General features: G+C 37.6%; 1 protein-coding gene across 9 annotated transcripts in view; it reads left to right on the top strand.

Moving 5' to 3' along the window:
• The window catches only part of CNOT1 (CCR4-NOT transcription complex subunit 1), a 95037-nt gene that overhangs the window by 70275 nt on the left and 3019 nt on the right, over positions 1–21743 (top strand). For 5 of the 9 annotated variants that reach the window (XM_074285912.1, XM_074285908.1, XM_074285906.1 and 2 more), the window contains 21 exons: positions 748–864; positions 1412–1522; positions 1926–2003; positions 2233–2410; positions 3278–3408; positions 6073–6369; positions 6834–6974; positions 7077–7181; positions 7781–7900; positions 9717–9908; positions 11211–11353; positions 12397–12505; positions 12620–12789; positions 13063–13315; positions 15587–15835; positions 16649–16812; positions 17060–17177; positions 19482–19583; positions 20075–20248; positions 20498–20647; positions 21369–21549. In XM_074285912.1, coding sequence (XP_074142013.1) covers positions 748–864; positions 1412–1522; positions 1926–2003; positions 2233–2410; positions 3278–3408; positions 6073–6369; positions 6834–6974; positions 7077–7181; positions 7781–7900; positions 9717–9908; positions 11211–11353; positions 12397–12505; positions 12620–12789; positions 13063–13315; positions 15587–15835; positions 16649–16812; positions 17060–17177; positions 19482–19583; positions 20075–20248; positions 20498–20647; positions 21369–21549 — 3283 coding nt within the window. The remainder of the gene's footprint in view (positions 1–747; positions 865–1411; positions 1523–1925; positions 2004–2232; positions 2411–3277; positions 3409–6072; positions 6370–6833; positions 6975–7076; positions 7182–7780; positions 7901–9716; positions 9909–11210; positions 11354–12396; positions 12506–12619; positions 12790–13062; positions 13316–15586; positions 15836–16648; positions 16813–17059; positions 17178–19481; positions 19584–20074; positions 20249–20497; positions 20648–21368; positions 21550–21743) is intronic. The other 4 variants (XM_074285913.1, XM_074285910.1, XM_074285911.1 and 1 more) reach the window with 1 other exon arrangement.

The raw sequence follows: 21743 nt of genomic DNA, 5'->3' as shown, positions 1-21743 counted from the left end.
ACCTATTGATGGAAATTTTTACCACTTTAGGTTACGCTGTAGTGCTAAAGAATCCCTTAACGCCTATCCTAGCACATCTGACTGTCCGTTCAGTTCGTGCTCTGGTGGGTAGTATTAAGGAACATTACTACTGCATGCAGCTTTTTAGAAGAGGTGTGATTTGGTTTAGTGAATACCCAGATAAAAAAACTATGGAGAAATCTGAAGCTGCTAGGACCTTGATAGTGGTAGGCAGAGCACAAACTACAAGGGTTGGGAAAGGATGGGCACAGGATAATTTATACAACTACGCACTCTGTTGTATAAAATTCTCACTGTTGTGGGAGATTGTCAGAAATTTCTGGAGAAGAGTAGGATGTCTTGGATAACATGAAATGGCATTGTTCTAGTTTTTCCTGTATGCTTTTTGTCTCCCCTGTTACTCAGGAGGTTTTGTTGGCACCACTTTGTATTTAGGAGAATTGGCTTTAGTTCTTCAAAATAGATTTGAAGTCAGGTCACTGTCTCAGTTTTGCAGCTTTCAGAGTGTAAGATTTCCCAATGTTACCTGATTCTGTGTAAAGATAGTAAGTGACAGTGAACTTAATTTGATGGGTGAGTTGTCTACAGTCTTAGTTCTTGCCCTTGGAGCTTAAAAGGCTAAGTTCTGAATCCTTAGTCTTTTAGGGTAGAGAAATAGTTATTCTCACTACCCCATTTTTTAAACTTCAAGCCTCTCTCAGTTCTTTTTAAAAAAATTTTTTTTAGGTGCTTCTGACATCAGATAAAGCAGCAGCCAACTTCTCAGACCGCTCCTTGCTGAAGAACCTGGGCCACTGGCTGGGGATGATCACACTGGCCAAAAACAAACCCATCTTACATACAGTGAGTTTCCATTCAAAACTCTGCATGTAGCACAACTATTCTAACTTGGGCATAGAGGCTTTATACTGGGAATCTGGCCTGGTTTTTGCTACCCCCAGAATGTAGGCTTCCAGGAAAGGTGATCAGCCTTTCTGACCTCATGAAAAGGTTGAATTAACCTAAATGATAGCTCCCAGTAGCTGGAAATGTTAGCTCATACGAATCTATTGTCTTGATGTCTTTTTAATCTAGATTTTGGCTTATTGGTGGGTTTTGGGGGGAAGTAGACACCTGGGACATCAAGATCTGGACATGTGCTAACACTTCTCCATTCTCCTTAGCATGTCACATTATTGTAGATAAATCTACAATGCAGTTTTATCTCTTGATTATATTCTCTTCTGGAAAGACAACCATTAGGATATAATAATAGATGTGGAAAAAAGCTCACCCTATTTTATTTTCTATAGTTTTCGCTTCATGTCTCTCAGCTGTGTGTGTGTTGGATGCATATTTAAAATGACTTAAATGTGAAGTTCTTTAGATATTTTTTCCTTGTTTGTTCCAGGACTTAGATGTAAAATCTTTACTGTTGGAAGCTTATGTTAAAGGACAGCAGGAATTGCTATATGTGGTGCCCTTTGTTGCCAAAGTCTTAGAATCCAGTGTTCGGAGTGTGGTAAGATCTTCATATTCTTAAATGGAACTATCTAGGATCAGTTATTACCACTTTGCAACTTTAGTCAATACAATGTCAATAGCATCAGAGTTGTTTCTCTTTCCATACAACAGGATGAAAATACTATTTAAAATAAAGCCTCTCTTTTTAGTGTCTCAATATGCTTGTAAGAACACTAGATCTGGTAATTGGGGTGTTTGGGCATGTGCTCAGGGGTCCTGCAATGGGTTTGAAAGCTCCCTCTGAGGCAATGACAGTTTCCCCAAATTTTTTTTTTTTTTAATATTCTGTTCCTTTTATGCCATAAAGAGGATTTTAAGACTTTGAGTATAAACATGACTTTAGATGTAGATGTTTTAAAATAAGATTTTTTGATCAACTGACTTGACTGTTACTACTTTAGGTTTTCAGGCCACCAAATCCTTGGACAATGGCAATTATGAATGTACTAGCTGAGCTTCACCAAGAACATGATTTAAAGGTAAATATTTATTATTATCATGTTGTAAGTTATTACTCTGTTGGGACATTACAAGAGAAATTGGTTTATTTGTGTGTCGTGTACATGATATAGTGGTCCTTGTATTTTCATCACAGCCCTGCCCTTTGAAGGCAATCTGTAAACACTGTGGGAGGGGGGACAAATTAATAGGTAGTGGATGAAGCTGGAATTTAAATGTTTGAGATCTAATTCAATTGTAATGATGCAGTTAAACTTGAAGTTTGAGATTGAGGTTCTCTGCAAGAATCTTGCGCTGGACATCAATGAGCTAAAACCTGGCAGCCTCCTGAAAGACAAGGACAGACTTAAAAACTTAGAAGAGCAGCTCTCCGCCCCCAAAAAGGATGTCAAGCAGCCAGAAGCACTCCCTCCCATAACAACTACCAGTGAGTACAATTAGTAAAAGCACATTTCCCCTGCTTTTTATAACAATTAGAATATTCTTTACAACAGACACACAGTGATTCATGGGTATTGATAGTGATGTTCAGGGTATCCTGAAATCCTGATGGGCTTTCTTAATATTCATGGAAGATTCACTTGTCTTGATTCTGTAAATTTCATTTGTTGTTTTTTGTTTTTTTTTTTTCCTACTAAAAGTTGAAAATCTTTATGTGTGCATGTGTATATAAACAGCAATCACCTAAAGAAGAAAACCTAGGACTACTACTTTGTTGAATAAGTAGAGTTTATTCTCTAAAAGAATTTAGAAGTCATAATTGGATCTGTATTTTTCCTAAGACTGGCTAGAACCCTTACTCCCTCCCATAATGAATAAAAGTAATCTCTTTCTGGATTAGGAATTCTAATAGCTAAGGCAGCTTGGCTGCCTATTGCATCCCTTGAATGCCTGGGGATGTTTGGAGAGAATATTATTGTTCCCAGTGCAGCCCAAAGGTCTTCAGCTCTGTGTCCTTATCGGGGCTTCTCAGTTCCTTAGGGTCTAATCATGTGGGATCAGCTCATGTGTCTCCAGGGTCTTGGACTCTTCTGGTAAAGTAATTAGTGTTCTCCCTGAGGGGTGTCAAGTCTAGTCAACTTTGTGTGTGGGAGACAATTCCTGAGAATGGGTCGGTACTCTGGAGGAAAATTGACTAGATTTAGTCATATTTGAGGCTTTTTCCCAGATCAATGAACTAGCTGATTAATTTACTCTGAATTCCAATTCATAACTGCACAATTTTTTTCTATAAAATACTTGGTCTATTTTTAAAGCAGTTCTAATTTTACTTTTTATCCCTTTTTGTATCAAGCTACTTCTACCACACCAGCTACCAGTACCACTTGCACAGCTACTGTACCTCCACAGCCTCAGTACAGCTACCATGACATCAATGTCTATTCCCTGGGAGGTCTTGCACCACACATTACTCTAAATCCCACGGTAAGTTGCCAGCATTACCCTTCTTTGTATTTTTAAAGGTTTTTCTTCCTTTTTTCCCTCCCCTATGCTTTTTTCTACACATCCATCCCCTACCAAACCAAAAAATAAAATAAAATAACAACTCATCTTTGGAGTCATACAATGTTGTTTAGCACCCTCCTCTCTATTGTCTTTTACCCTTTTCTCCCTGAATTTCTTGATTAATACTGTCCATTAATAGGACTCAAGAACCACAGAATGTGTAAAGATGCTGTAAATGTTGGTAATGTTAATAGGAGGTTAGAAATTAATTTGTTTGGGGGAGTGGGCATAGGTAGGCCATTTGTTTCCCTCATATATCACTTCCTTTCCTTGTCCACAAAAGATATTTAGGACAACCTAATAAATCTGTTTTTCCCTTTCCCACTCAAATGTTCTCCAAGACATTTTTGGGGAAGTAAAGGAGAAAATATGTAGAACTTAAGGAATGGGAAATAAAGGAAATGGAAGGTAGGGAGAGACCAGTTTGCTTAATAGCCACTTAAGTATTTATATTTATTTACTTGTTATATTTCTTGTTACCTTGGTGAGTGTCCCAAAAAGTCAAAATACTAGGTCATTCCCCTCTGGTTTGGGAAGAGTTCAGTTCCATTGAAGAGGAGTTTAGGAGCAAGATTGAAGTAGGAGGCTGATTTGGGCAGAAAACTGGTGAATAAGGTAGGCCGTGTTCTATGTGACTCACCAGTGTGAATAGTTGTATAGTATCTGTCTCTACTCTCAAGAAGTTTGAGAGGCACCAGCTGTCATGTAATCTTCAGTGACCCTGTCAACTCATCCATTAAGGGGATTAAATTGAGAGTCATGAGAATTTCTTTTTTTTCCCCCGAAGAGGCATCTTAAACTTAGTAGTAGTATTAATTTAAATGTAATTGTCCTTTCCTTTTATACTTCAATTCATAATCTGTTGTAATACAGAACAACCAGAACATTTTATTTAAAAGCCATTAGAAATTTAAGACACTAAGCTAAATCTGTTCTTTTGTATGTTTGAGTAGCTTCTCAGTAAATCTGATTTCTCTCTACTTTCCATTTCCTTTGCACTATTCTACCCGAAGCATTGGGCATAGCCTGTGAATGTTGAGTCAGCCTACATCAATCTCATCAGCTACAGTTGAGAGGTGGAAATCATTCTGGGCCCATGTGCTGCTGTTGAGCACAGATTCTTTTACCTTTCTGTACTTTAAAATTTAGCAAGTAGTTAACATGGATTGTGGCATTTTAAATGCTTTTTGCAAAGGTAAGCCCCAGGATGAATTAAATCATGACTTAATGTTGGTTCTCAGGTTCTCCTCTCCCACTTGGCTCTTCTTGGCAAGCCAAATCAGAAGGTCTTCTGAGCCTGGTCTTAAGTCTCTACCTCTTCTGGCAGATACCTGGAACTGAGCTTATCTTTGTATATATTCACCTTAAAATTTTCATCCTCATTTTGAGGTAGGGGTTAGTGATTTCAGCATCTAGCTGGAATCCTAAATGTAAAGTTTGTTTGGTAGGCAATCTGTAGATTAGGCAAGTCACACAGCTTAGCAACATGTTCTGTTCACCCCTTTCCTCATGCATATGCACATGTGTGTGCATACTCCCACACCCCTTCACTGCTTAATAGATGCTGCCATATTATGGTAAAAAAAAAAGTACTTATTTTTTGACTATACTATATAGAGTTGTCCAAATCCTCATGGGAAAATAAAAATGTTCCCAATGAAAGGACCAATTTGAATAAATTATATTTTGAAATATATCACTTCTTTTTCACCTTGGGGGCCATAATTAGGGTTTTATAGAAAGCCTTTGAGATTAGCTGGTTTAATTTCATTTGACAGAATTGGAAATAGCCCCAAAAAGGCTAAAGGATTTTAACCCCACACAGCTAGTTTTTAGCAGAGCAGGACAAGATAGAGCTCAGATCATCTGACTTTTAATTCAGTGCTCTTGACTGTCTTGGTTTTTTTTTTTGTTTGTTTTTGTTTTTGTTTTTGTTTTTAATTCTACTGTATCATTTCCAGAAGTGTGGGTATTCATGTGTTTCTTACAATAGTAAATTGAAAATGACTTTTCATTAGCAAGCAAAAAATTAATAAAGGGGTCAAATTTAAATTATGGTATATGAAAGTGAGCTTTCAGGTAATGCTGCAAAAGGCTTAAAATAGAAGCTTTGGTACATGGTACATTTGCTCTCTTAAAAGGATGGTCTGTATTATAAGGCTAATGAAGTATGAAGGTCTCAAAAAGAAGAGACAACTGTTCTCTGCTTTGCCTTTTGTTTTAAAAAACTGCATCCTACTTTTCAAGTCACAAATTCCAATAAGATCACAAGGTAGAAATTTGTGTTTTATGTGGATTCAAATTTGTCTCATTATAATTGGAATTTGGTTTAAATGAAGACTTATATAAACTATAGTAAGCCAAGGGAGAACTGGCTTCTTGTTGTTGTCATTGTTGTTTGGGGTTTTTTGGTTACTAACATCTCAAGTATTTTCAAATTTTTCTAATGTATGGTTTGATGTAGCAATACACCAGTCATTTTAGTTACAAGTGTTTTCAGTTGTTTGTCATTTTTTAGTTTGATTAATTTTGAAAAGTTTTAGTTATTTAACTAGAAGTTGATTTAATGTTTCGTCGTTCCAGATTCCATTGTTTCAGGCCCATCCACAGTTGAAGCAGTGTGTACGTCAAGCAATTGAACGTGCTGTCCAAGAGCTTGTCCATCCAGTAGTGGATCGTTCAATTAAGATTGCCATGACTACTTGTGAACAGATTGTCAGGAAAGACTTTGCACTGGATTCTGAGGAGTCACGCATGCGGATAGCAGCTCATCACATGATGAGGAATCTGACAGCTGGCATGGCTATGATAACTTGCAGGGAACCTTTACTCATGAGCATAGCTACCAATTTGAAAAACAGCTTTGCCACAGCACTGCGAGTAAGTGTTAGAGATAAGATTTTGTAATCTTAATGTTGGAGAAGGAAGACTTCTCGCCAAATCTAAGTTGTGTATTTCATTTTTGGTTGTGTATAGTGACAGCAATGAGATTCAGTTCTTTATTATGTGTTAAAGACTACTTTTAGGGGCTGTGGGAGCGTGGTCTTGGCTATGTCTTGTTGATTCAGGTTTAGCAATTAACTTGAACTAATCTTAAAATTTACTGTTGGTTTCAACTTTGATGCTAGATAGAAGTTGATGGAAGTTTCTTTTTAATATTTAAAAGTTTACTTAATTGAACTTAATTGAACTTTGAAAATTTTTTGACTTAAATTTTTCATTAGTATAAAGTAACTTTAAAAAAAAAAAGTAACACAAATGCTTTGGCTCAGAAAGTTACTCAATTTCTCTTCAGTGGGAAAATACCAAAAAAAAAATAACTACAATGTTTTATCCTTTTTTAGGCTGCATCCCCCCAGCAGAGGGAAATGATGGAACAGGCAGCAGCACAGCTAGCTCAGGATAATTGTGAATTGGCATGCTGCTTCATTCAGAAGACTGCAGTAGAAAAAGCAGGTCCAGAAATGGACAAGAGATTAGCAACTGTAAGTGCTTTGGCATCTGCCTTTTCAAAAGCTTTCTGTGAAACAATACTTCCTAAAAAGAATCTTCTAACAAAACTAACCTTGTAAGACTTTTGTTTATAGGAATTTGAGCTTCGAAAACATGCAAGGCAAGAAGGGCGCAGGTATTGTGATCCTGTTGTTTTGACGTACCAAGCTGAGCGGATGCCAGAGCAGATCAGATTGAAGGTCAGAATTATAGCCATCTCTCTTTCCCCTCACACAATTTTCACATAGAAGTAGAAGGCAATTTGGAATGAGAGATGAGAGTTAACTGCTTCCTTTTAATTTGAATCACCTGCTGCTCCCAAGTTATTTATAGAGGACTTGGCTATTGGATTTTTTGGTGGAATTGACCTTAAATCCTCTCTGGATTGGAAAAGTGTTTGAAGTATTTAAGTCATTCATCTCTTGGCATTTATCTTCTGGTTTGTTCCTTCTTTAGTCTCCCTTCAATCATGTCTTTTAGTGTTCATATGTTTTTAGTGCTAGTTCTTTGTTAGTCCTTATAGGAAAGTGAGAATCTGACAATTTAAAAAAAACAAACTAACTCATGGCTACTAGAATAGATTTACTGCTTATATTCCAAGTAAAGGCTTTTTATTTGGGGTAACCATTTGTTAAATTTGCACGCCTGTAAGTGATTCAGACTAATAAAGATGTGTAATCTTTACTTTTTAAAATTGTGACTTTTTTAGATTTTGGTTTTATAATTTTCTTACCTGAGAATGCTTTCCTTTGGAGATGTGATTATCATTACCGTTATTATTAATTTTTTCCCAAAAAAGGTTGGTGGTGTAGACCCAAAACAGCTGGCTGTTTATGAAGAGTTTGCACGTAACGTTCCTGGCTTCTTGCCTACCAATGATTTAACTCAGCCTACAGGATTTTTAGCTCAGCCTATGAAGGTAAGTTGTTGACTTTACCTGAATTGAAATTTTAATCAGTATGAATATGAATATATTCCATTAGCTAATTCTTGGATTACTTGAATTCTGGAACCTTAATTTTGATCATTTAAAATTGTTTGTCATCACTTTGTTGTTCAGTCACTTTTGTCCAACTTGACTCCATGATTCCCTTTTTGAGAGATTTTCTTGGTAGAGATATTGGTATAGTTTGCCATTTCTTCTCCAGCTTATTTTCCAAATGAGGAAACTGAGATAAATAGGGTGAAGTGCCTTGCCCAGAGTTACAAATCTGAGGCCAGATTTGAACTCATAAAAATGTCTTCCTGACTTCAGACTTGGTTCTAGCCATTGTCCCACCTACTGCACTTTTCATGACTAGTTTGATCTTAGGGATTTTCCTGGTTTTGGATTTGTACAAAGAAGTTAATGTTTCTAATCTGAAAGTAATAGATGCGTCACTGGACTTGAAGTCATAATATACTTTCCAAGTCCTAGTTATCAACTTATTTTAATTAACTTTTTTGTTGAATTTTTAATTTATACATACATATGTGTGTTTTTTATACGTATTCTTTAATTTTAAAAAATTAACATTCATTTTTAAAAAGTTTATGAGTCCCAAATTTTCTTTCCCTCTTCCCCTTTTCTTTAAGATGGCAAGCAACTTGATGTAGGCTATACATATATAATCATGTAAACCGTTTTCATAGTAGTCATATTAACCTCCCACCCTCCTCATCCTGTCTTTCACATGAAAAAAAGAATATCTGCATTCAAATGCTATCAGTAGTCCTTTGGAGGTGAATAGCATTTTTCTTAATATATCTTTCAGAATTGTTGGATCATTGTATTGCTAATAGCTATGTCATTGACAGTTGATCATTGTACAGTATTGTTGTTGCTGTGTGTTGTATTCTGGTTCTGCTCATTTCATTTTACATCAGTTCTTGTAATTCTTTTCAGGTTTTTTGGAATTTATCATGCTCAAGGTTTCTTATAGCACAACAGAATTCCACCACAATCATATCCCCTCAATTTCCAATTCTTGCCATCACAAAATAGAGCTGCTATAAATATTTTTGTATACATAAGGTTCTGGATTTAAAAAAACAAACAAAAAAAAACTTTTGGATCTCTTTGGGATAGAGATATCCCAAAGTATAGTATTGGCATATTAAGTCAAAGGTTTATAGCCTTTAGGCATAGTTCCAAATAATTCCAAGTTGTTTGGGCCAATTCAGACCTCCCCCAGCAGTACATTGGTGTTCAGTTTTCCTTCATCCTCTCCAGCATTAATCATTTTCTTTTTTGTCATATTAGCTAATCTGATAGGTATAGGGTTTTTAAAATTTGCATGTGTCTAATCAGTAGTGATTTAGAATATTTTTTAATATGGAATTCTGGATTATGGAATAGTTTTGATTCCCTTGATCACTTATTAATTGGGGGTGGGGGGTGGCTGGTATTCTAACACTTAACTCAGTTCTCTCTATATTTGTGAAATGATTGTAGCCTAACCTCTGATATTTGATTGGCTCTCTGACTTTGCCTTAATAAACTGACTTCTGTGGGCCCTGGATTTTTTATCTGTAAATTTGGAACAGTAGATGGTACTACTCATGTACTCTTCAAGTGTTTTTTAAGAAAAATGTCTTATAAATATAAATGCTATAACATCTGGTCATAAAACAGTATTTTTTTTTTTCTAATTCAGTATTTGTATGATAAGCATAACTTTAAATAGAGATATGTGCTATGACAGTACAGTTAGGGCACTGTTATTCATGAAGATTTCCTGCTTCTCTCATAACAGCAAGCGTGGGCTACTGATGATGTAGCACAGATCTATGAAAAGTGTATCACAGAACTGGAACAACACCTGCATGCCATCCCTCCAGCCTTAGGCATGAACCCTCAGTCTCAGACTCTCCGGAGCCTTCTGGATGCTGTTGTAATGTCGCGCAACTCTCGGGATGCCATTGCTGCCCTGGGTTTGCTGCAGAAGGTCAGCTGCTCGGTGAAGTTTGATAGGCTTTTTCCCAATGAAACCCATTCCTAGTTATTGACTATTTAATGATCACATATCTGAATGGTATTCTCAGTTTTTCCCTTGTATAAAGTCAAGCATTAAGTATCCCATGTAGGTTTTTAAAATAGAGATCAGGGATGAAGTTGCATTGATACAGGTAGGGACTTAAGAATCTTTTTTTTAGAAAAGATTTGTGGAGGTACACAGGTTAAAATCCTGGGGAAAATAAGTGAACAGAGTCTTAGGCTTGAGAGAATGTGTTCCAGGACAGAAGATAGATGATTTTCTAACTGGCACGAAATTAATCAGATTTTTTTTGGGCAGTTATTATGTACCAAGAGCTGAGGTACAGGCATAAAGAACTAAGCCTTACATTACAGTGCTTATAATCTGACATGAAAAAACACATTTCTAAATGGATATGAAGAGATATATGAAGAAAATATGAAGAGAATACAGAGTAGAGAGGGAGGAAGGCATCAGTAGTTGAGGATTCAGGAGAGGCTTCCAACAGGATCCTTTTTTCCCTTCAGGTCCCAGCTCAAGCACAACCTTTTATGGGGTGGAGGTGAGGAAAAATTTATTTCTGGGGGAAGGGGGTACAGCCAGTGCAAAAGGCAAAAAGATGAAAGATACATAGAGTGTTTTATGTGTGAGAAACAGTGTGGCTAGATCACAAGAGTAGGATCAGATTAGGAAGGGTTTTAAAAATCAGAGGAATTTGGATTTTATCTGAGTTCAAGAAGGGAACTACCAACATAGTAAAGAGCTGTTCTAAAGGGAAACTACTTTGGCAGCAGTGTTTCTCTTGGATTAGACTAGGGAAAAGATGGACAGATGACAGATACTCAATTAAGAGTGTTACAAGAATTTAGGAAAGTGTTGTTGGGGGCTTAAATTCACGTGGTAGCTATGGGAGTGGAAAAATGATGTAGACAAGAAACAACAGGGTCCAATAACATTGGGTATATGAGGTGAATAAGAAGGGGAGCATTTAATGAAGTTTCTAAGGTTATAAATGGAGAGACTGGAAAGATGTTGGTGCCTTTGATACAAAATTCAAGGTGCAGGACATGAGGAAGATATTGTTTAAATAGATGAGGGTGGAAACTGAATTTAGAAGTATTTAGAAGAAGAGGGCATGCAAAAGGAAGTTAGGGAGAATCCTGTGACAACTTGCTGATAGCCAAGCCCTTGGGAACAAGTTGTGGTTTGAGGGTAGGCTTTGTTTCTAGCTGTAAATATGTTGGGCCAGCTGATTTTATTCCTGTTCTGTAGGCTGTGGAGGGCTTGCTTGATGCCACAAGTGGTGCAGATGCTGACCTGCTGCTACGTTACCGGGAATGTCACCTCCTTGTACTGAAAGCATTACAGGATGGCCGTGCATATGGGTCTCCATGGTGTAACAAACAGATCACAAGGTCAGTATCAAATTCAAGGGAAGAGTTTGAACTGCATTTCCCTTCATGTGTCTTAAAATTTCACATGTCCACTAGAATCCAGCTTCTTAAACCATGTAGTTCAAGATTCCATATGGGGTCTGATATCTGAGTATGGAAGTAATAAAATGATGATTTATTATGTAAAAGTTTGCTTTGTATACCTATATACCCAAGGTCATGTAAAAACTTCTTGGGCAAAAAGAGGTTGCAAATAGGAGATAAGAAATCCTACTCTAGACAACCCTTTGGCACCTAGCACAATGGAGCAGTGTAGAGACTTTGCTTCTCTTTCAGAAATGCTGAAAATTGTTAATCATTACATTTTAAATTTCTTAATGGAAAAATATAACACTTTTTTCAACAAGAGCAAATTGTAGCTTGTTTAAGAATAAGCAGATGCTTTGATCACAGCATTCAATATTTAAATAATTTTATGCAGAAATTCCTGGCTTAGAGGACTTGATATAAAACCATACTTTGAACAAAGCTTCATTTTCTTACTATGGGTAGTTTTGTTAGGTACCAGGTGTGGGAAAAGAGATACCAAAATTGAGTTCTTGTTCTTTCCTTCATGGAATTTAGGATATCTATCAGAGGGGAATAGAAACAGTTCTTAAGATATGACATAAATAAACATGTGGTTTTTATATTTTGGTGTCTCCCCTATGGAGGGGTGGGGTGAAGAGGGGAGATGTGAGTATGGATTTGCTACTCATGTGGGACCAAAGAATCCATTAAGGAGATAATATCTGAGGTAGATTTTAAAGGGTGGAAAAGAGCCCGACAAGTAAAGAGTACTTCCAGTAGGATTAGCATGAGTGCAGGTGTGGCAGTGAGTCAGAGTATGAGTCTGAGTCTCTGGTAGTTTTACTGAGTTGTCTTAAAAATGTGAAAGGCCATTGTTGACTTGGTATCCAAGGTTTCTTGAATTTGGAACACATTTCCTTTTAGATCTAAAATTCACTTCTTTATTGTCCAGTATGTTAACCTAGGATCAGTAAAAACAAATTTAACTTTTCTAGGTGCCTGATTGAGTGTCGGGATGAGTATAAGTATAATGTAGAAGCTGTAGAGCTGTTAATTCGAAATCATCTGGTTAATATGCAGCAATATGATCTTCACCTGGCTCAGGTAAAGGGGAAGGGCAGGGTCTTCCCTGAACTGAGTTGGAGAATTCTGTACTTTAGGGAATTTTTATGTCCAAAATACTGTTCCTGCTGATTTGGTGGTTTCCTTTTTTACCAGTCAATGGAGAATGGTTTGAACTACATGGCCGTGGCATTTGCAATGCAGTTGGTGAAAATACTGTTGGTGGATGAAAGAAGTGTGGCCCACGTGACTGAAGCCGATCTATTTCATACCATTGAGACTCTGATGAGGATCAACGCTCACTCTCGAGGAAATGCCCCCGAAGGGTGAGTTACACACAATTTGTTGTAACTGTTACACTGCTTCATTTGCAGCATGTAGGCAGCGTCAGAGCCAGGGATCTATGTTTGAAGGGAGAGTACCTTGCTGCCAGACAGACTCTGTGCCTTGTATTGGTCCCTAATCTCATTGGTGAGGATGGGCTCTCCAGTGTATGACAATTCCTTCCCCCAAATAGGGAGCTGCATATTGTAAGAGAAATGGGGGTCCTGCAGGTTCAAAGGTGCCTCATGTAACCTCCTCTGTGTTTCTTGCCTCAGGTTGCCCCAGCTGATGGAGGTGGTGCGATCAAACTATGAGGCTATGATCGACCGCGCGCACGGGGGGCCCAACTTTATGATGCACTCGGGCATCTCACAGGCCTCTGAGTACGATGATCCTCCAGGCCTGCGGGAGAAGGCAGAGTATTTGCTGCGGGAGTGGGTGAACCTTTACCACTCGGCAGCAGCCGGCCGCGACAGCACCAAAGCCTTCTCTGCGTTTGTTGGACAGGTAGAGCTTTTGGAGAGAAAGGTGCTTTTTATTCGGCATAAGTGGGGTGTGGCGCTTCCGATGTCACTGATGGCCAGGAAACTGCTAGTGTAGTTAAGGAATGTTGTTATTTTTCTGCTTATGTGGATATTTTGAGCAATGTCCTAGTTTATTTATTAGGATATGACTAATCAAATGTTGGCTAATGAGACTGCCGAGTAAATCCAGTTACAGATGTGCTTTATTGTGAGATCCTTAGCCTTGAGCACATGAAAATAGGGCACTTAATGGGGTTATTGTCTAATTTTAATTTTTTGAGTTAAAATTCTCTAAAGCAAAACCTCAACTTATGCACACTCACTAAAACAAAACCAAGATCACCTTAGATTGGCAGTGCATTTACTAGCATACAAATTAACTGGCTTACTCCACTTTCAATTTAAACAGATTAGTTTTAGGAAGTGATTTTTGATCATGGGAGTCAAATTTGTTCTAACTTAAAACTCTTAATTGAAAGTGTTCAGAGCAGGGCACTCCCTCCCAACTGTGAGGTTAGCAGAGGGTAGTGATACTGTGATAATTGATTGGCATTGATCATTGAGAAGTAGAAAGGCAATTCCATAATCCATATTTGTATTTCTAGCCTTTTTTCAAACCCTACGGAGCCTAACTGCCAAGAATTTACAACCTTACTTTTAATTATGTTGCCAAGTAGCAGCTTGGTAAGAAGGGTCCATTTCTTGAGAGAATCCTGCAGCTTCTGGGATAGAGCTGTCAGCTTCCTTTCTTTGGCCTCTTGCTCTACTTCCTAAGTTAAGAAGTTACCCCACTAGGGAGAGGTCAGTTGGGGCCACATGTTGATTATTGAAATAAGGCATGTGGTAGCTTTAGTTTTTAACATATTAAAAATGCATTTTACTTTGCAAGGTTAAATGCTGCTGCTGCTACTACTACTACTACTACTACTGTGGGGTAAACTTTATTCTTCAAACCCCAGGAAGGGCTCATGTATAAAATTGGGGATGAGTAAAATGAATCCCTTGAGTAGTTGTTGTTGCCAAGTTTATGGCTTTCTGGAAATATAGACAGAATAATATTTCAAAAATATAGCACTTGTCACACGTTTGCATTGACCTGACCTCTTTTTCAAAAAGAAAATACATGTTGAATTTTAATTTCTTCTTAACTTCATTTCCCATTTATCTTTTTGCTTTTTATTTCAGCAATAGCATCATCCTTCAAAACCCTGTATTTCCCAGACTCCCCAAACAATGCATACTCCCTTTATTCAGTTTTCTCGGTTACCTATTTTAAATGTATTAAAAACATCCCCCCTCCCCCAATCCCTGGGGTTTTCTTTACTGTAACTATTTATTCGGGGCAAAAGTTTTCTTTGTTGGCTAAATTGATTTAACATGATCCTGCTTCATCTCTAGCCTGTGTGCACTATAATTTGCAAAATTCTTTTTCTTATTTGAGTTAGATTTTTCTGTTTTTATTTGTGCTTGTGATTGTAAATATGTTATACATCTGTAGTTGTATTTAATGAATTTTTAAAAAATGAACCACCTTTTCCCTTGGTACCACCTGCTTCACTGAAGTCATTCAGCTTTGTGAGCTTCCTAAAGATAGTTTTTAACTAAGCCATTTTAATGACAAATCTATAACAATTTTTCAGACATTTATACTATTAATCTGAAATTCCTATGGTCCTTTCAGGACAAACAACTTGATATAGCTATTAAAAATTGATTCTTGATAATTCACATAGTCTCTTGAGTTTAGGTAACTTGTCATTCTAAAGCTGCCATATTTGTCCTCTTAATTTCTATATTCTCTATGTCCCATTAAATTTGGGCTAATACTGGATTTTCAGGTGGAAAAACCTTTCTCTTGTGGCATCTGATACCAACTAAAGTTGGGGATTTTCATATATAAGAAGAAATGACATTTTTTGTTTTTGAAAATTGTGAAATTGAAGTCATTCCAATGTCAGGAATTGTGATATAGAGATGACCCTACTTCAGTGGGGTTTACCCTGGCAAGCCCAGCCAGTTTGTGTCAGTAATCCTGACAACACTCTCTGTTCTTTAGAGGAATTAACCAAGTTGAACTTACACTGGCCTGCTGGTGATGAACACAGGTCACCCCAACTATTGGAGAGGGTTTATGGACAGGCAGAGAGCTTGTGATTGTCACCTGTACATTATTAAGTCATCAGACTTTTGTGAAATGTTGAAGCAATCTAAAAAAGTTGCTTTTTTGGATTGTGTAGTCTTGTATTTAGATCTTGTTTCCTTGTCTCCACAACAGATGCATCAGCAAGGAATCCTGAAGACTGATGACCTCATAACAAGGTTTTTTCGTCTGTGCACTGAAATGTGTGTTGAAATCAGCTACCGAGCTCAGGCTGAGCAGCAGCATAATCCTGCTGCCAACCCCACAATGATCCGGGCCAAGTGTTACCATAACCTGGATGCCTTTGTGCGGCTCATTGCACTGCTGGTCAAGCACTCAGGGGAGGCCACTAACACAGTCACCAAGATCAATCTATTAAACAAGGTTGTCTGTCCTTAGCCCATCAGTTCATATATATATTCTTTGCTATAGATCATATCTTTACCATTGGCGAGTTACTGAATATTATGGTAGTCACATATGAGAATTGCTGAGGAAAGTATATAATTTCTGATGAACTCGATCATTTCCCATCTCTGATAATTTCATTATTATCTTAGCAAGAAATTCTCAAAACTTAAATGAGTAGATAGATATTCCTTAAAATAAGGCATTTAGAGTGGGAAATTCTTAAGTTCACATTTCAAGTTTTGCTTCTAGAATGGAAATTATTAGACTTGAGATATATCTGACATTTGATTCCTCTGTTCACAAGAACCTGGTTTAGGAATCCTCTTTAGCTTTTGACCTTACCACTTATATAGTTAATGAATGTAGATTCTTTATCTCGAATAATGTTAAGTATGTTTAACATATGTCTATGCTAACTCTATGTCTTGAAGTAAACTCCCTCCCATTACATTTAGTTTCATAGATTATATAAAACAACCCAGGTAGTCATGTCAGTGAACCAGTGTGTGTGTGTGTGTGTGTGTGTGTGTGTGTGTGTGTGTGTGTGTTTTAACTATAGAATAGTTTAGGCAAAATCAATTTGTTTGAATAAGTGTCCACTATTCATGAGGAATGTATAGCAAACTGTTTAATTGAAACTTATCCACAATGTATATTTTTTCCCCCTATGGATTGCTAGTGGAATTTCAAGAATGTATATTTTTAAAAATCATACATTTTGTAGGGAAAAATGATATGTGAGAAACTTGTTCTTTGATAACCTATTGATATGCTTGTCATCTTTAGGTTCTTGGTATAGTAGTGGGTGTCCTTCTACAGGATCATGATGTTCGACAGAATGAATTTCAGCAACTTCCCTACCACCGAATTTTCATCATGCTGCTCTTAGAACTAAATGCTCCTGAACATGTGTTGGAAACCATTAATTTCCAGACACTGACAGCTTTCTGGTAGGTGCTTAATCATAACATTTATTAGATTTTTGCTTATGTCACTACTTCAGCACATTTTTTGGTAATATTTACACTGGTAGTCTGTCAGAGGTAATTTGCAGAGAGGTGAAATCACTTTTTCATGTTAACTGATACTCTGAAATTAACTTGGGGGAGGATACCACTATAATACTTTTTTTGAACTTTTCACAAATTGTGCTTGTAGCAGCAAGGGTGTGTTAATGAATTATTTTTTTTCTTCTAGCAATACATTCCACATCTTGAGGCCTACTAAAGCCCCAGGCTTTGTGTATGCCTGGCTTGAACTGATCTCGCATCGGATATTTATTGCAAGAATGCTGGCACACACACCACAGCAGAAGGTGTGGCTGTAGTCTGTCTCCTATAGATGAAGACAGTAATCAGTCTTGTGGGATGTGGGACTTAGTGCTTTTAGATATAAGTAGTGTGAATCTGCAAAGGGGTAGTATTTGTATTTTACAGATGAGAAAATTGTGGCTGAAAGGTGATGTTAAACTATATTCACTCAAATATCAGTTACCAGATTGAAACATAGTTCTATTTCCAAGTTACCTCTTTCCATCATATTGTTATTGGCCTCAGTTCTCTTTGAACAAAGGATTGTGTACTTCCTCTGTTCAAATAGGTCTTTTGGTAGGTACAAAATAGTAGTAGAGGACAGGGACTCGGCCCTTAAGAAAACAGAGCTAGTTGGGGAGACACAAAAACAGTTAAGTTAAATAAAAGTATAAGCTAGAATGGGACTTTGTTCTAAATCCCTCATGAGGTATTGAAGTTCATAGCAATTTGGCTTCATAAGGAAGGATATGGTTTCTATCCTGGGACCGTAGGTGTTTTAGAATTAGTGGTAACTTTAGAGATCCAATGCCATTTTATGTGGAAAGAATTTGAGGCCTAGAGAGAAGTGACCTATCCTGATAGTTAAAACTGGAGGAGCCTTTTGAACTGAGGAACTCTAGATTGAATGCTCTTTGGCCAGATAATAGAAATTTCCTCCAGGATATAGAAGTAGACAGAGCTTTAAGAAACTCCATTGTTGTAACTGCCTTTGTTTTATAAGATTTAAATATTTTTAGAGTTAATGGGGGGTTGAGCTGAATATTGAATAGATTTCATTTCAATAGGATGGGAGGAGGAAAGGTGCATTTAGGAAGAACTATGAACAAAATTTGGCTTTGCATGCCTATTCTGTATAAGGTAGCATGACTTTAGCAAAGGAGCAGTGGTAGTCAACAATTAGGGTCAAATTGAGAGGTGGCAGGGGGAGAACATTCAAAGACTGGAGCAGGGGTGGCTGTTGAGAGGCTTTTCTAATGATCCGTGTGTAAATTAGGGCTGGGGAGGAATAGATTGTCTGGGTGAAACATAAAGGGAGATCCAAAGCAATTACCTGAATGTATAGTGTGAGAAAGAAGTCAGATTTAACTCTAGGTAATGAGACTTGGGTAACTAGGATGATCTTGATAGGACTGCAGGTTTAAATATCTTCCATTTCAGGTTATAAAATATCCAAGTGGAAATGCATAATTAGACTGACAGATAATACATTAAGAAGTTTTAGTAGAGTCATTTGGGCCATCAAGGTTAGACTTGTAAGTAAAGCGAATAGTTACAAAAGTTGTAACTGAATTATCCTTCTTGTGAGGGAGGGAATTAAGAGTCAGAATCTTAAATGTCGATGACTAGGGAACTGAGTTAGACTTTGGTAAAGGAGACAGTAGTTGTAACAGAAAAATCAAGATGGTCTTTATGAAATTATTATGCTAATGAGGGAACTTAAAGCATATGACTTTATCAGTAGTTAGACCTTGAAGGATGTTGTCTTGAGATCCATTGGTTTGGTTCAGAATGTCAACCTAGTGGTTTTGATGTGGAGAGAGTAGTTAAGGAAATGGGGGGAGGTGGTGAGGGAGTGAGATTAGAGAAAAGGAAATAAGTCATATTTCCTTGTTAGCTTAGTGTGGTAGGTAAATGGGTAAAGTCAGGTTTCCTGTTTTTTTTGTTTTTTAAAACAAGATAGGGGAAGATCTGCACATGCAAATAGAGGCAGTTACTGAGGAGGGGATTAAAGATACTGGGTTCTGGATGTTGGGCAAAAGAAAATGGGATTGAGGAGCCTAGAGGGAGAGGTGAAAAAGAGATTATTTGCCTAGTTTTAGGTGGAAATGGGACTGGGATTAGAAAGTTAGAAATTGCTTAAGGTAGTTTAACTTTAGGTCTTTATTTTCAATGTCTTATTAGTCCTTAATTAACGGTCAGTTTGGGTTTGACCAAAGCTTTTTTAAGCTGTATGCTAAATTTTTCTTTTCTTTTTTTTTCTAAAGAAAGTAGGCTGAAGATAGACTTTTTTGAGGTCCTTTTTGGAACCACCATTTTCTTTCCAAATAGGGAAAGTTAGGGACATAAGCTAATAGTTTAAGTTTGATTATAACAATCAAATTAAGTAATTGTTTAGCCTGTAATTCATTTTAAAGCTGAGGATCCCTGGTAATGTAGTAGTAGTAGTAGTAGTAGTAGTAGTAGTAGTAGTAGTAGTAGTAGTAGTAGTAGTAGTAGTAGTAGTAGTAGTAGTAGTAGTAGTAATAGTAGTAAAATGGGTGTTTTGGCTTTACATAGTTAATCACTCCTTTTCTTTATCTTCTTAGGGCTGGCCTATGTATGCACAGCTATTGATTGATTTATTCAAATATTTAGCTCCCTTCCTTAGAAATGTGGAACTCAGCAAACCTATGCAAATCCTCTATAAGGTAATTTATTTTCATTTGTCAAATACTTTTGAATCTTTTAAAGACTACATCTAACCCTTGGGGTTAAGACCTGTAGAAATAGCGAATCCTCAAAATGAAAGTTCAAGAGCAACCTCTTTTTATGATTTTTAGATGTGTTAAGAACATGTCATCAGTTGGGTAGTAAAAAATAATATGCCTAAATTATGATTCATTTCTTTTGAGAGTATAAGTTCTCCTTCTTTTCATCTGAATCAGACTTGGAATAAATGTTCCTTGTGTGTGTTTACATACAGCCCAGAAGCCAGGAAGTCCTCGGTTCTAATCTGGTCTCAGACACTTAACACTTCCTAGCTATGTGACCCGGGGCAAGTCACTTAACCCCAATTGTCTCAGCAAAAAAAAAAAAAAAAAAAAAAAAAAAAGTGGGCTTATGCATGACTGGTGATGAAACTGCTACTCTTTTTCACTTTTTCGTCTCCCAAACTTCCCCCCCCCCCCCCACTATACAGGGTACTTTACGAGTGCTGCTGGTCCTCCTACATGATTTCCCAGAATTTCTCTGTGACTACCACTATGGATTCTGTGATGTAATCCCACCAAATTGCATCCAGTTAAGGAATCTGATCCTGAGTGCCTTTCCACGAAACATGAGGCTACCTGACCCATTCACTCCCAACCTGAAGGTAAAAAGCTATAATGATGTCAGCTTCCAAGTCAGAGAGGAGACCCCACTTTACTATTCTGCCACATTTGGAACCAAATGCTCCATGTGAAAGATGGTAGATTCCAGGTCAATGAGCCTTCCCACTTTAGGGGTAATGTGTGGGGGGAGGCTCTTTGTGCCTAGGATTCTAGACAGCAGTAACTGTAAGAGTTTATTTGTTGAAATGGCTATCTTCAGCATTTGATCTTTTTGCCTTTGTCCTCAACAGGTGGACATGTTAAGTGAGATCAACATTGCTCCTCGGATCCTCACTAATTTCACGGGAGTGATGCCTCCTCAATTCAAAAAGGATTTGGATTCCTATCTTAAAACTCGATCGCCAGTCACTTTCCTATCTGATTTGCGCAGTAACCTACAGGTTTGATTCATTTTACTCTTAGTGACTATACCATGCAATAATCTTAATTGATACTATTAAAATTTCTTCATTTCTGCATTGCCTGGCAACTTAGTTTTAAATCAGTACTTTCACAGAATCATCACGTGAAGTTTGAAAGGATCTTAGAGGCCACCTAATCCCAGTCATATTTTAATCCAAAGCCCCTCCATAACAATCATTCTAACTTTGTACAGAGGTGGGTCCTAGATAGATATTTCCTTCTCCTTTTAGCCTTGATTAGAAAGAGTGAGTATATTTCTCTTCAGTGTTGGTCAGGTGAAGTTTACATGGGCAATATGCCTGACTAACCTTTTGTATAGTTGGATAGGAGTAGGTACGTGTCTATGCTAAGTATACCCACTGTGACTTGGAGTCACACACAGGTGTAGACCTCTTATTTTTGGTGCCTGCCTTCTCTGATTTGTTTAATGGGATACTTTGTTTCCTCTTTCCTGGAACCCTTCTTCAGGGTTCTCTTTTGCTCCATCCTCTCCCACTCCCTTCCCAACCCCTCCACTGTGACCATCACCTTCACTCTGTTGTGGCTTGGTCTTGGAGAATGAAGGCTGTTTTTCAGGAATAGAGCTTTCATCAGACAGCCCTTCTATCTACACTTCAGAAATAGAGGCTTAGAAATTTTGGTGTAAAGCAGCCCAGTGAGAATCCGTAGGGAAGGCTTAACTTGGGTTTTTCTCACTAGGTATCAAATGAACCTGGCAATCGCTACAACATCCAGCTGATAAACGCACTGGTGCTTTATGTCGGTACTCAGGCCATTGCCCACATCCACAACAAAGGCAGCACGCCGTCCATGAGCACCATCACTCACTCGGCGCACATGGACATCTTCCAGAACTTGGCTGTGGACCTAGACACAGAAGGTAAGTAAATGGAACTAAGGGGGAATGGGTGGACAAAGACTAGTCAGTTACCCTTCTAGTCATGGTGACCTTTAGGCAGTCTGGAAATGGCTTTTGTATGTCAGAGAGAAAACTGAGGGCCTCAGTGTGGGAATGCGTAAGTATCCCACAGAAGGTTTCTCCTTTTCATCATTTACTTTCATCAAGCATTATTG

This window comes from Sminthopsis crassicaudata, chromosome 2 (genome assembly GCF_048593235.1).
Source record: "Sminthopsis crassicaudata isolate SCR6 chromosome 2, ASM4859323v1, whole genome shotgun sequence".
Lineage (NCBI taxonomy): Eukaryota > Metazoa > Chordata > Mammalia > Dasyuromorphia > Dasyuridae > Sminthopsis > Sminthopsis crassicaudata.
This window is presented reverse-complemented; position numbering and strand designations above follow the sequence as displayed.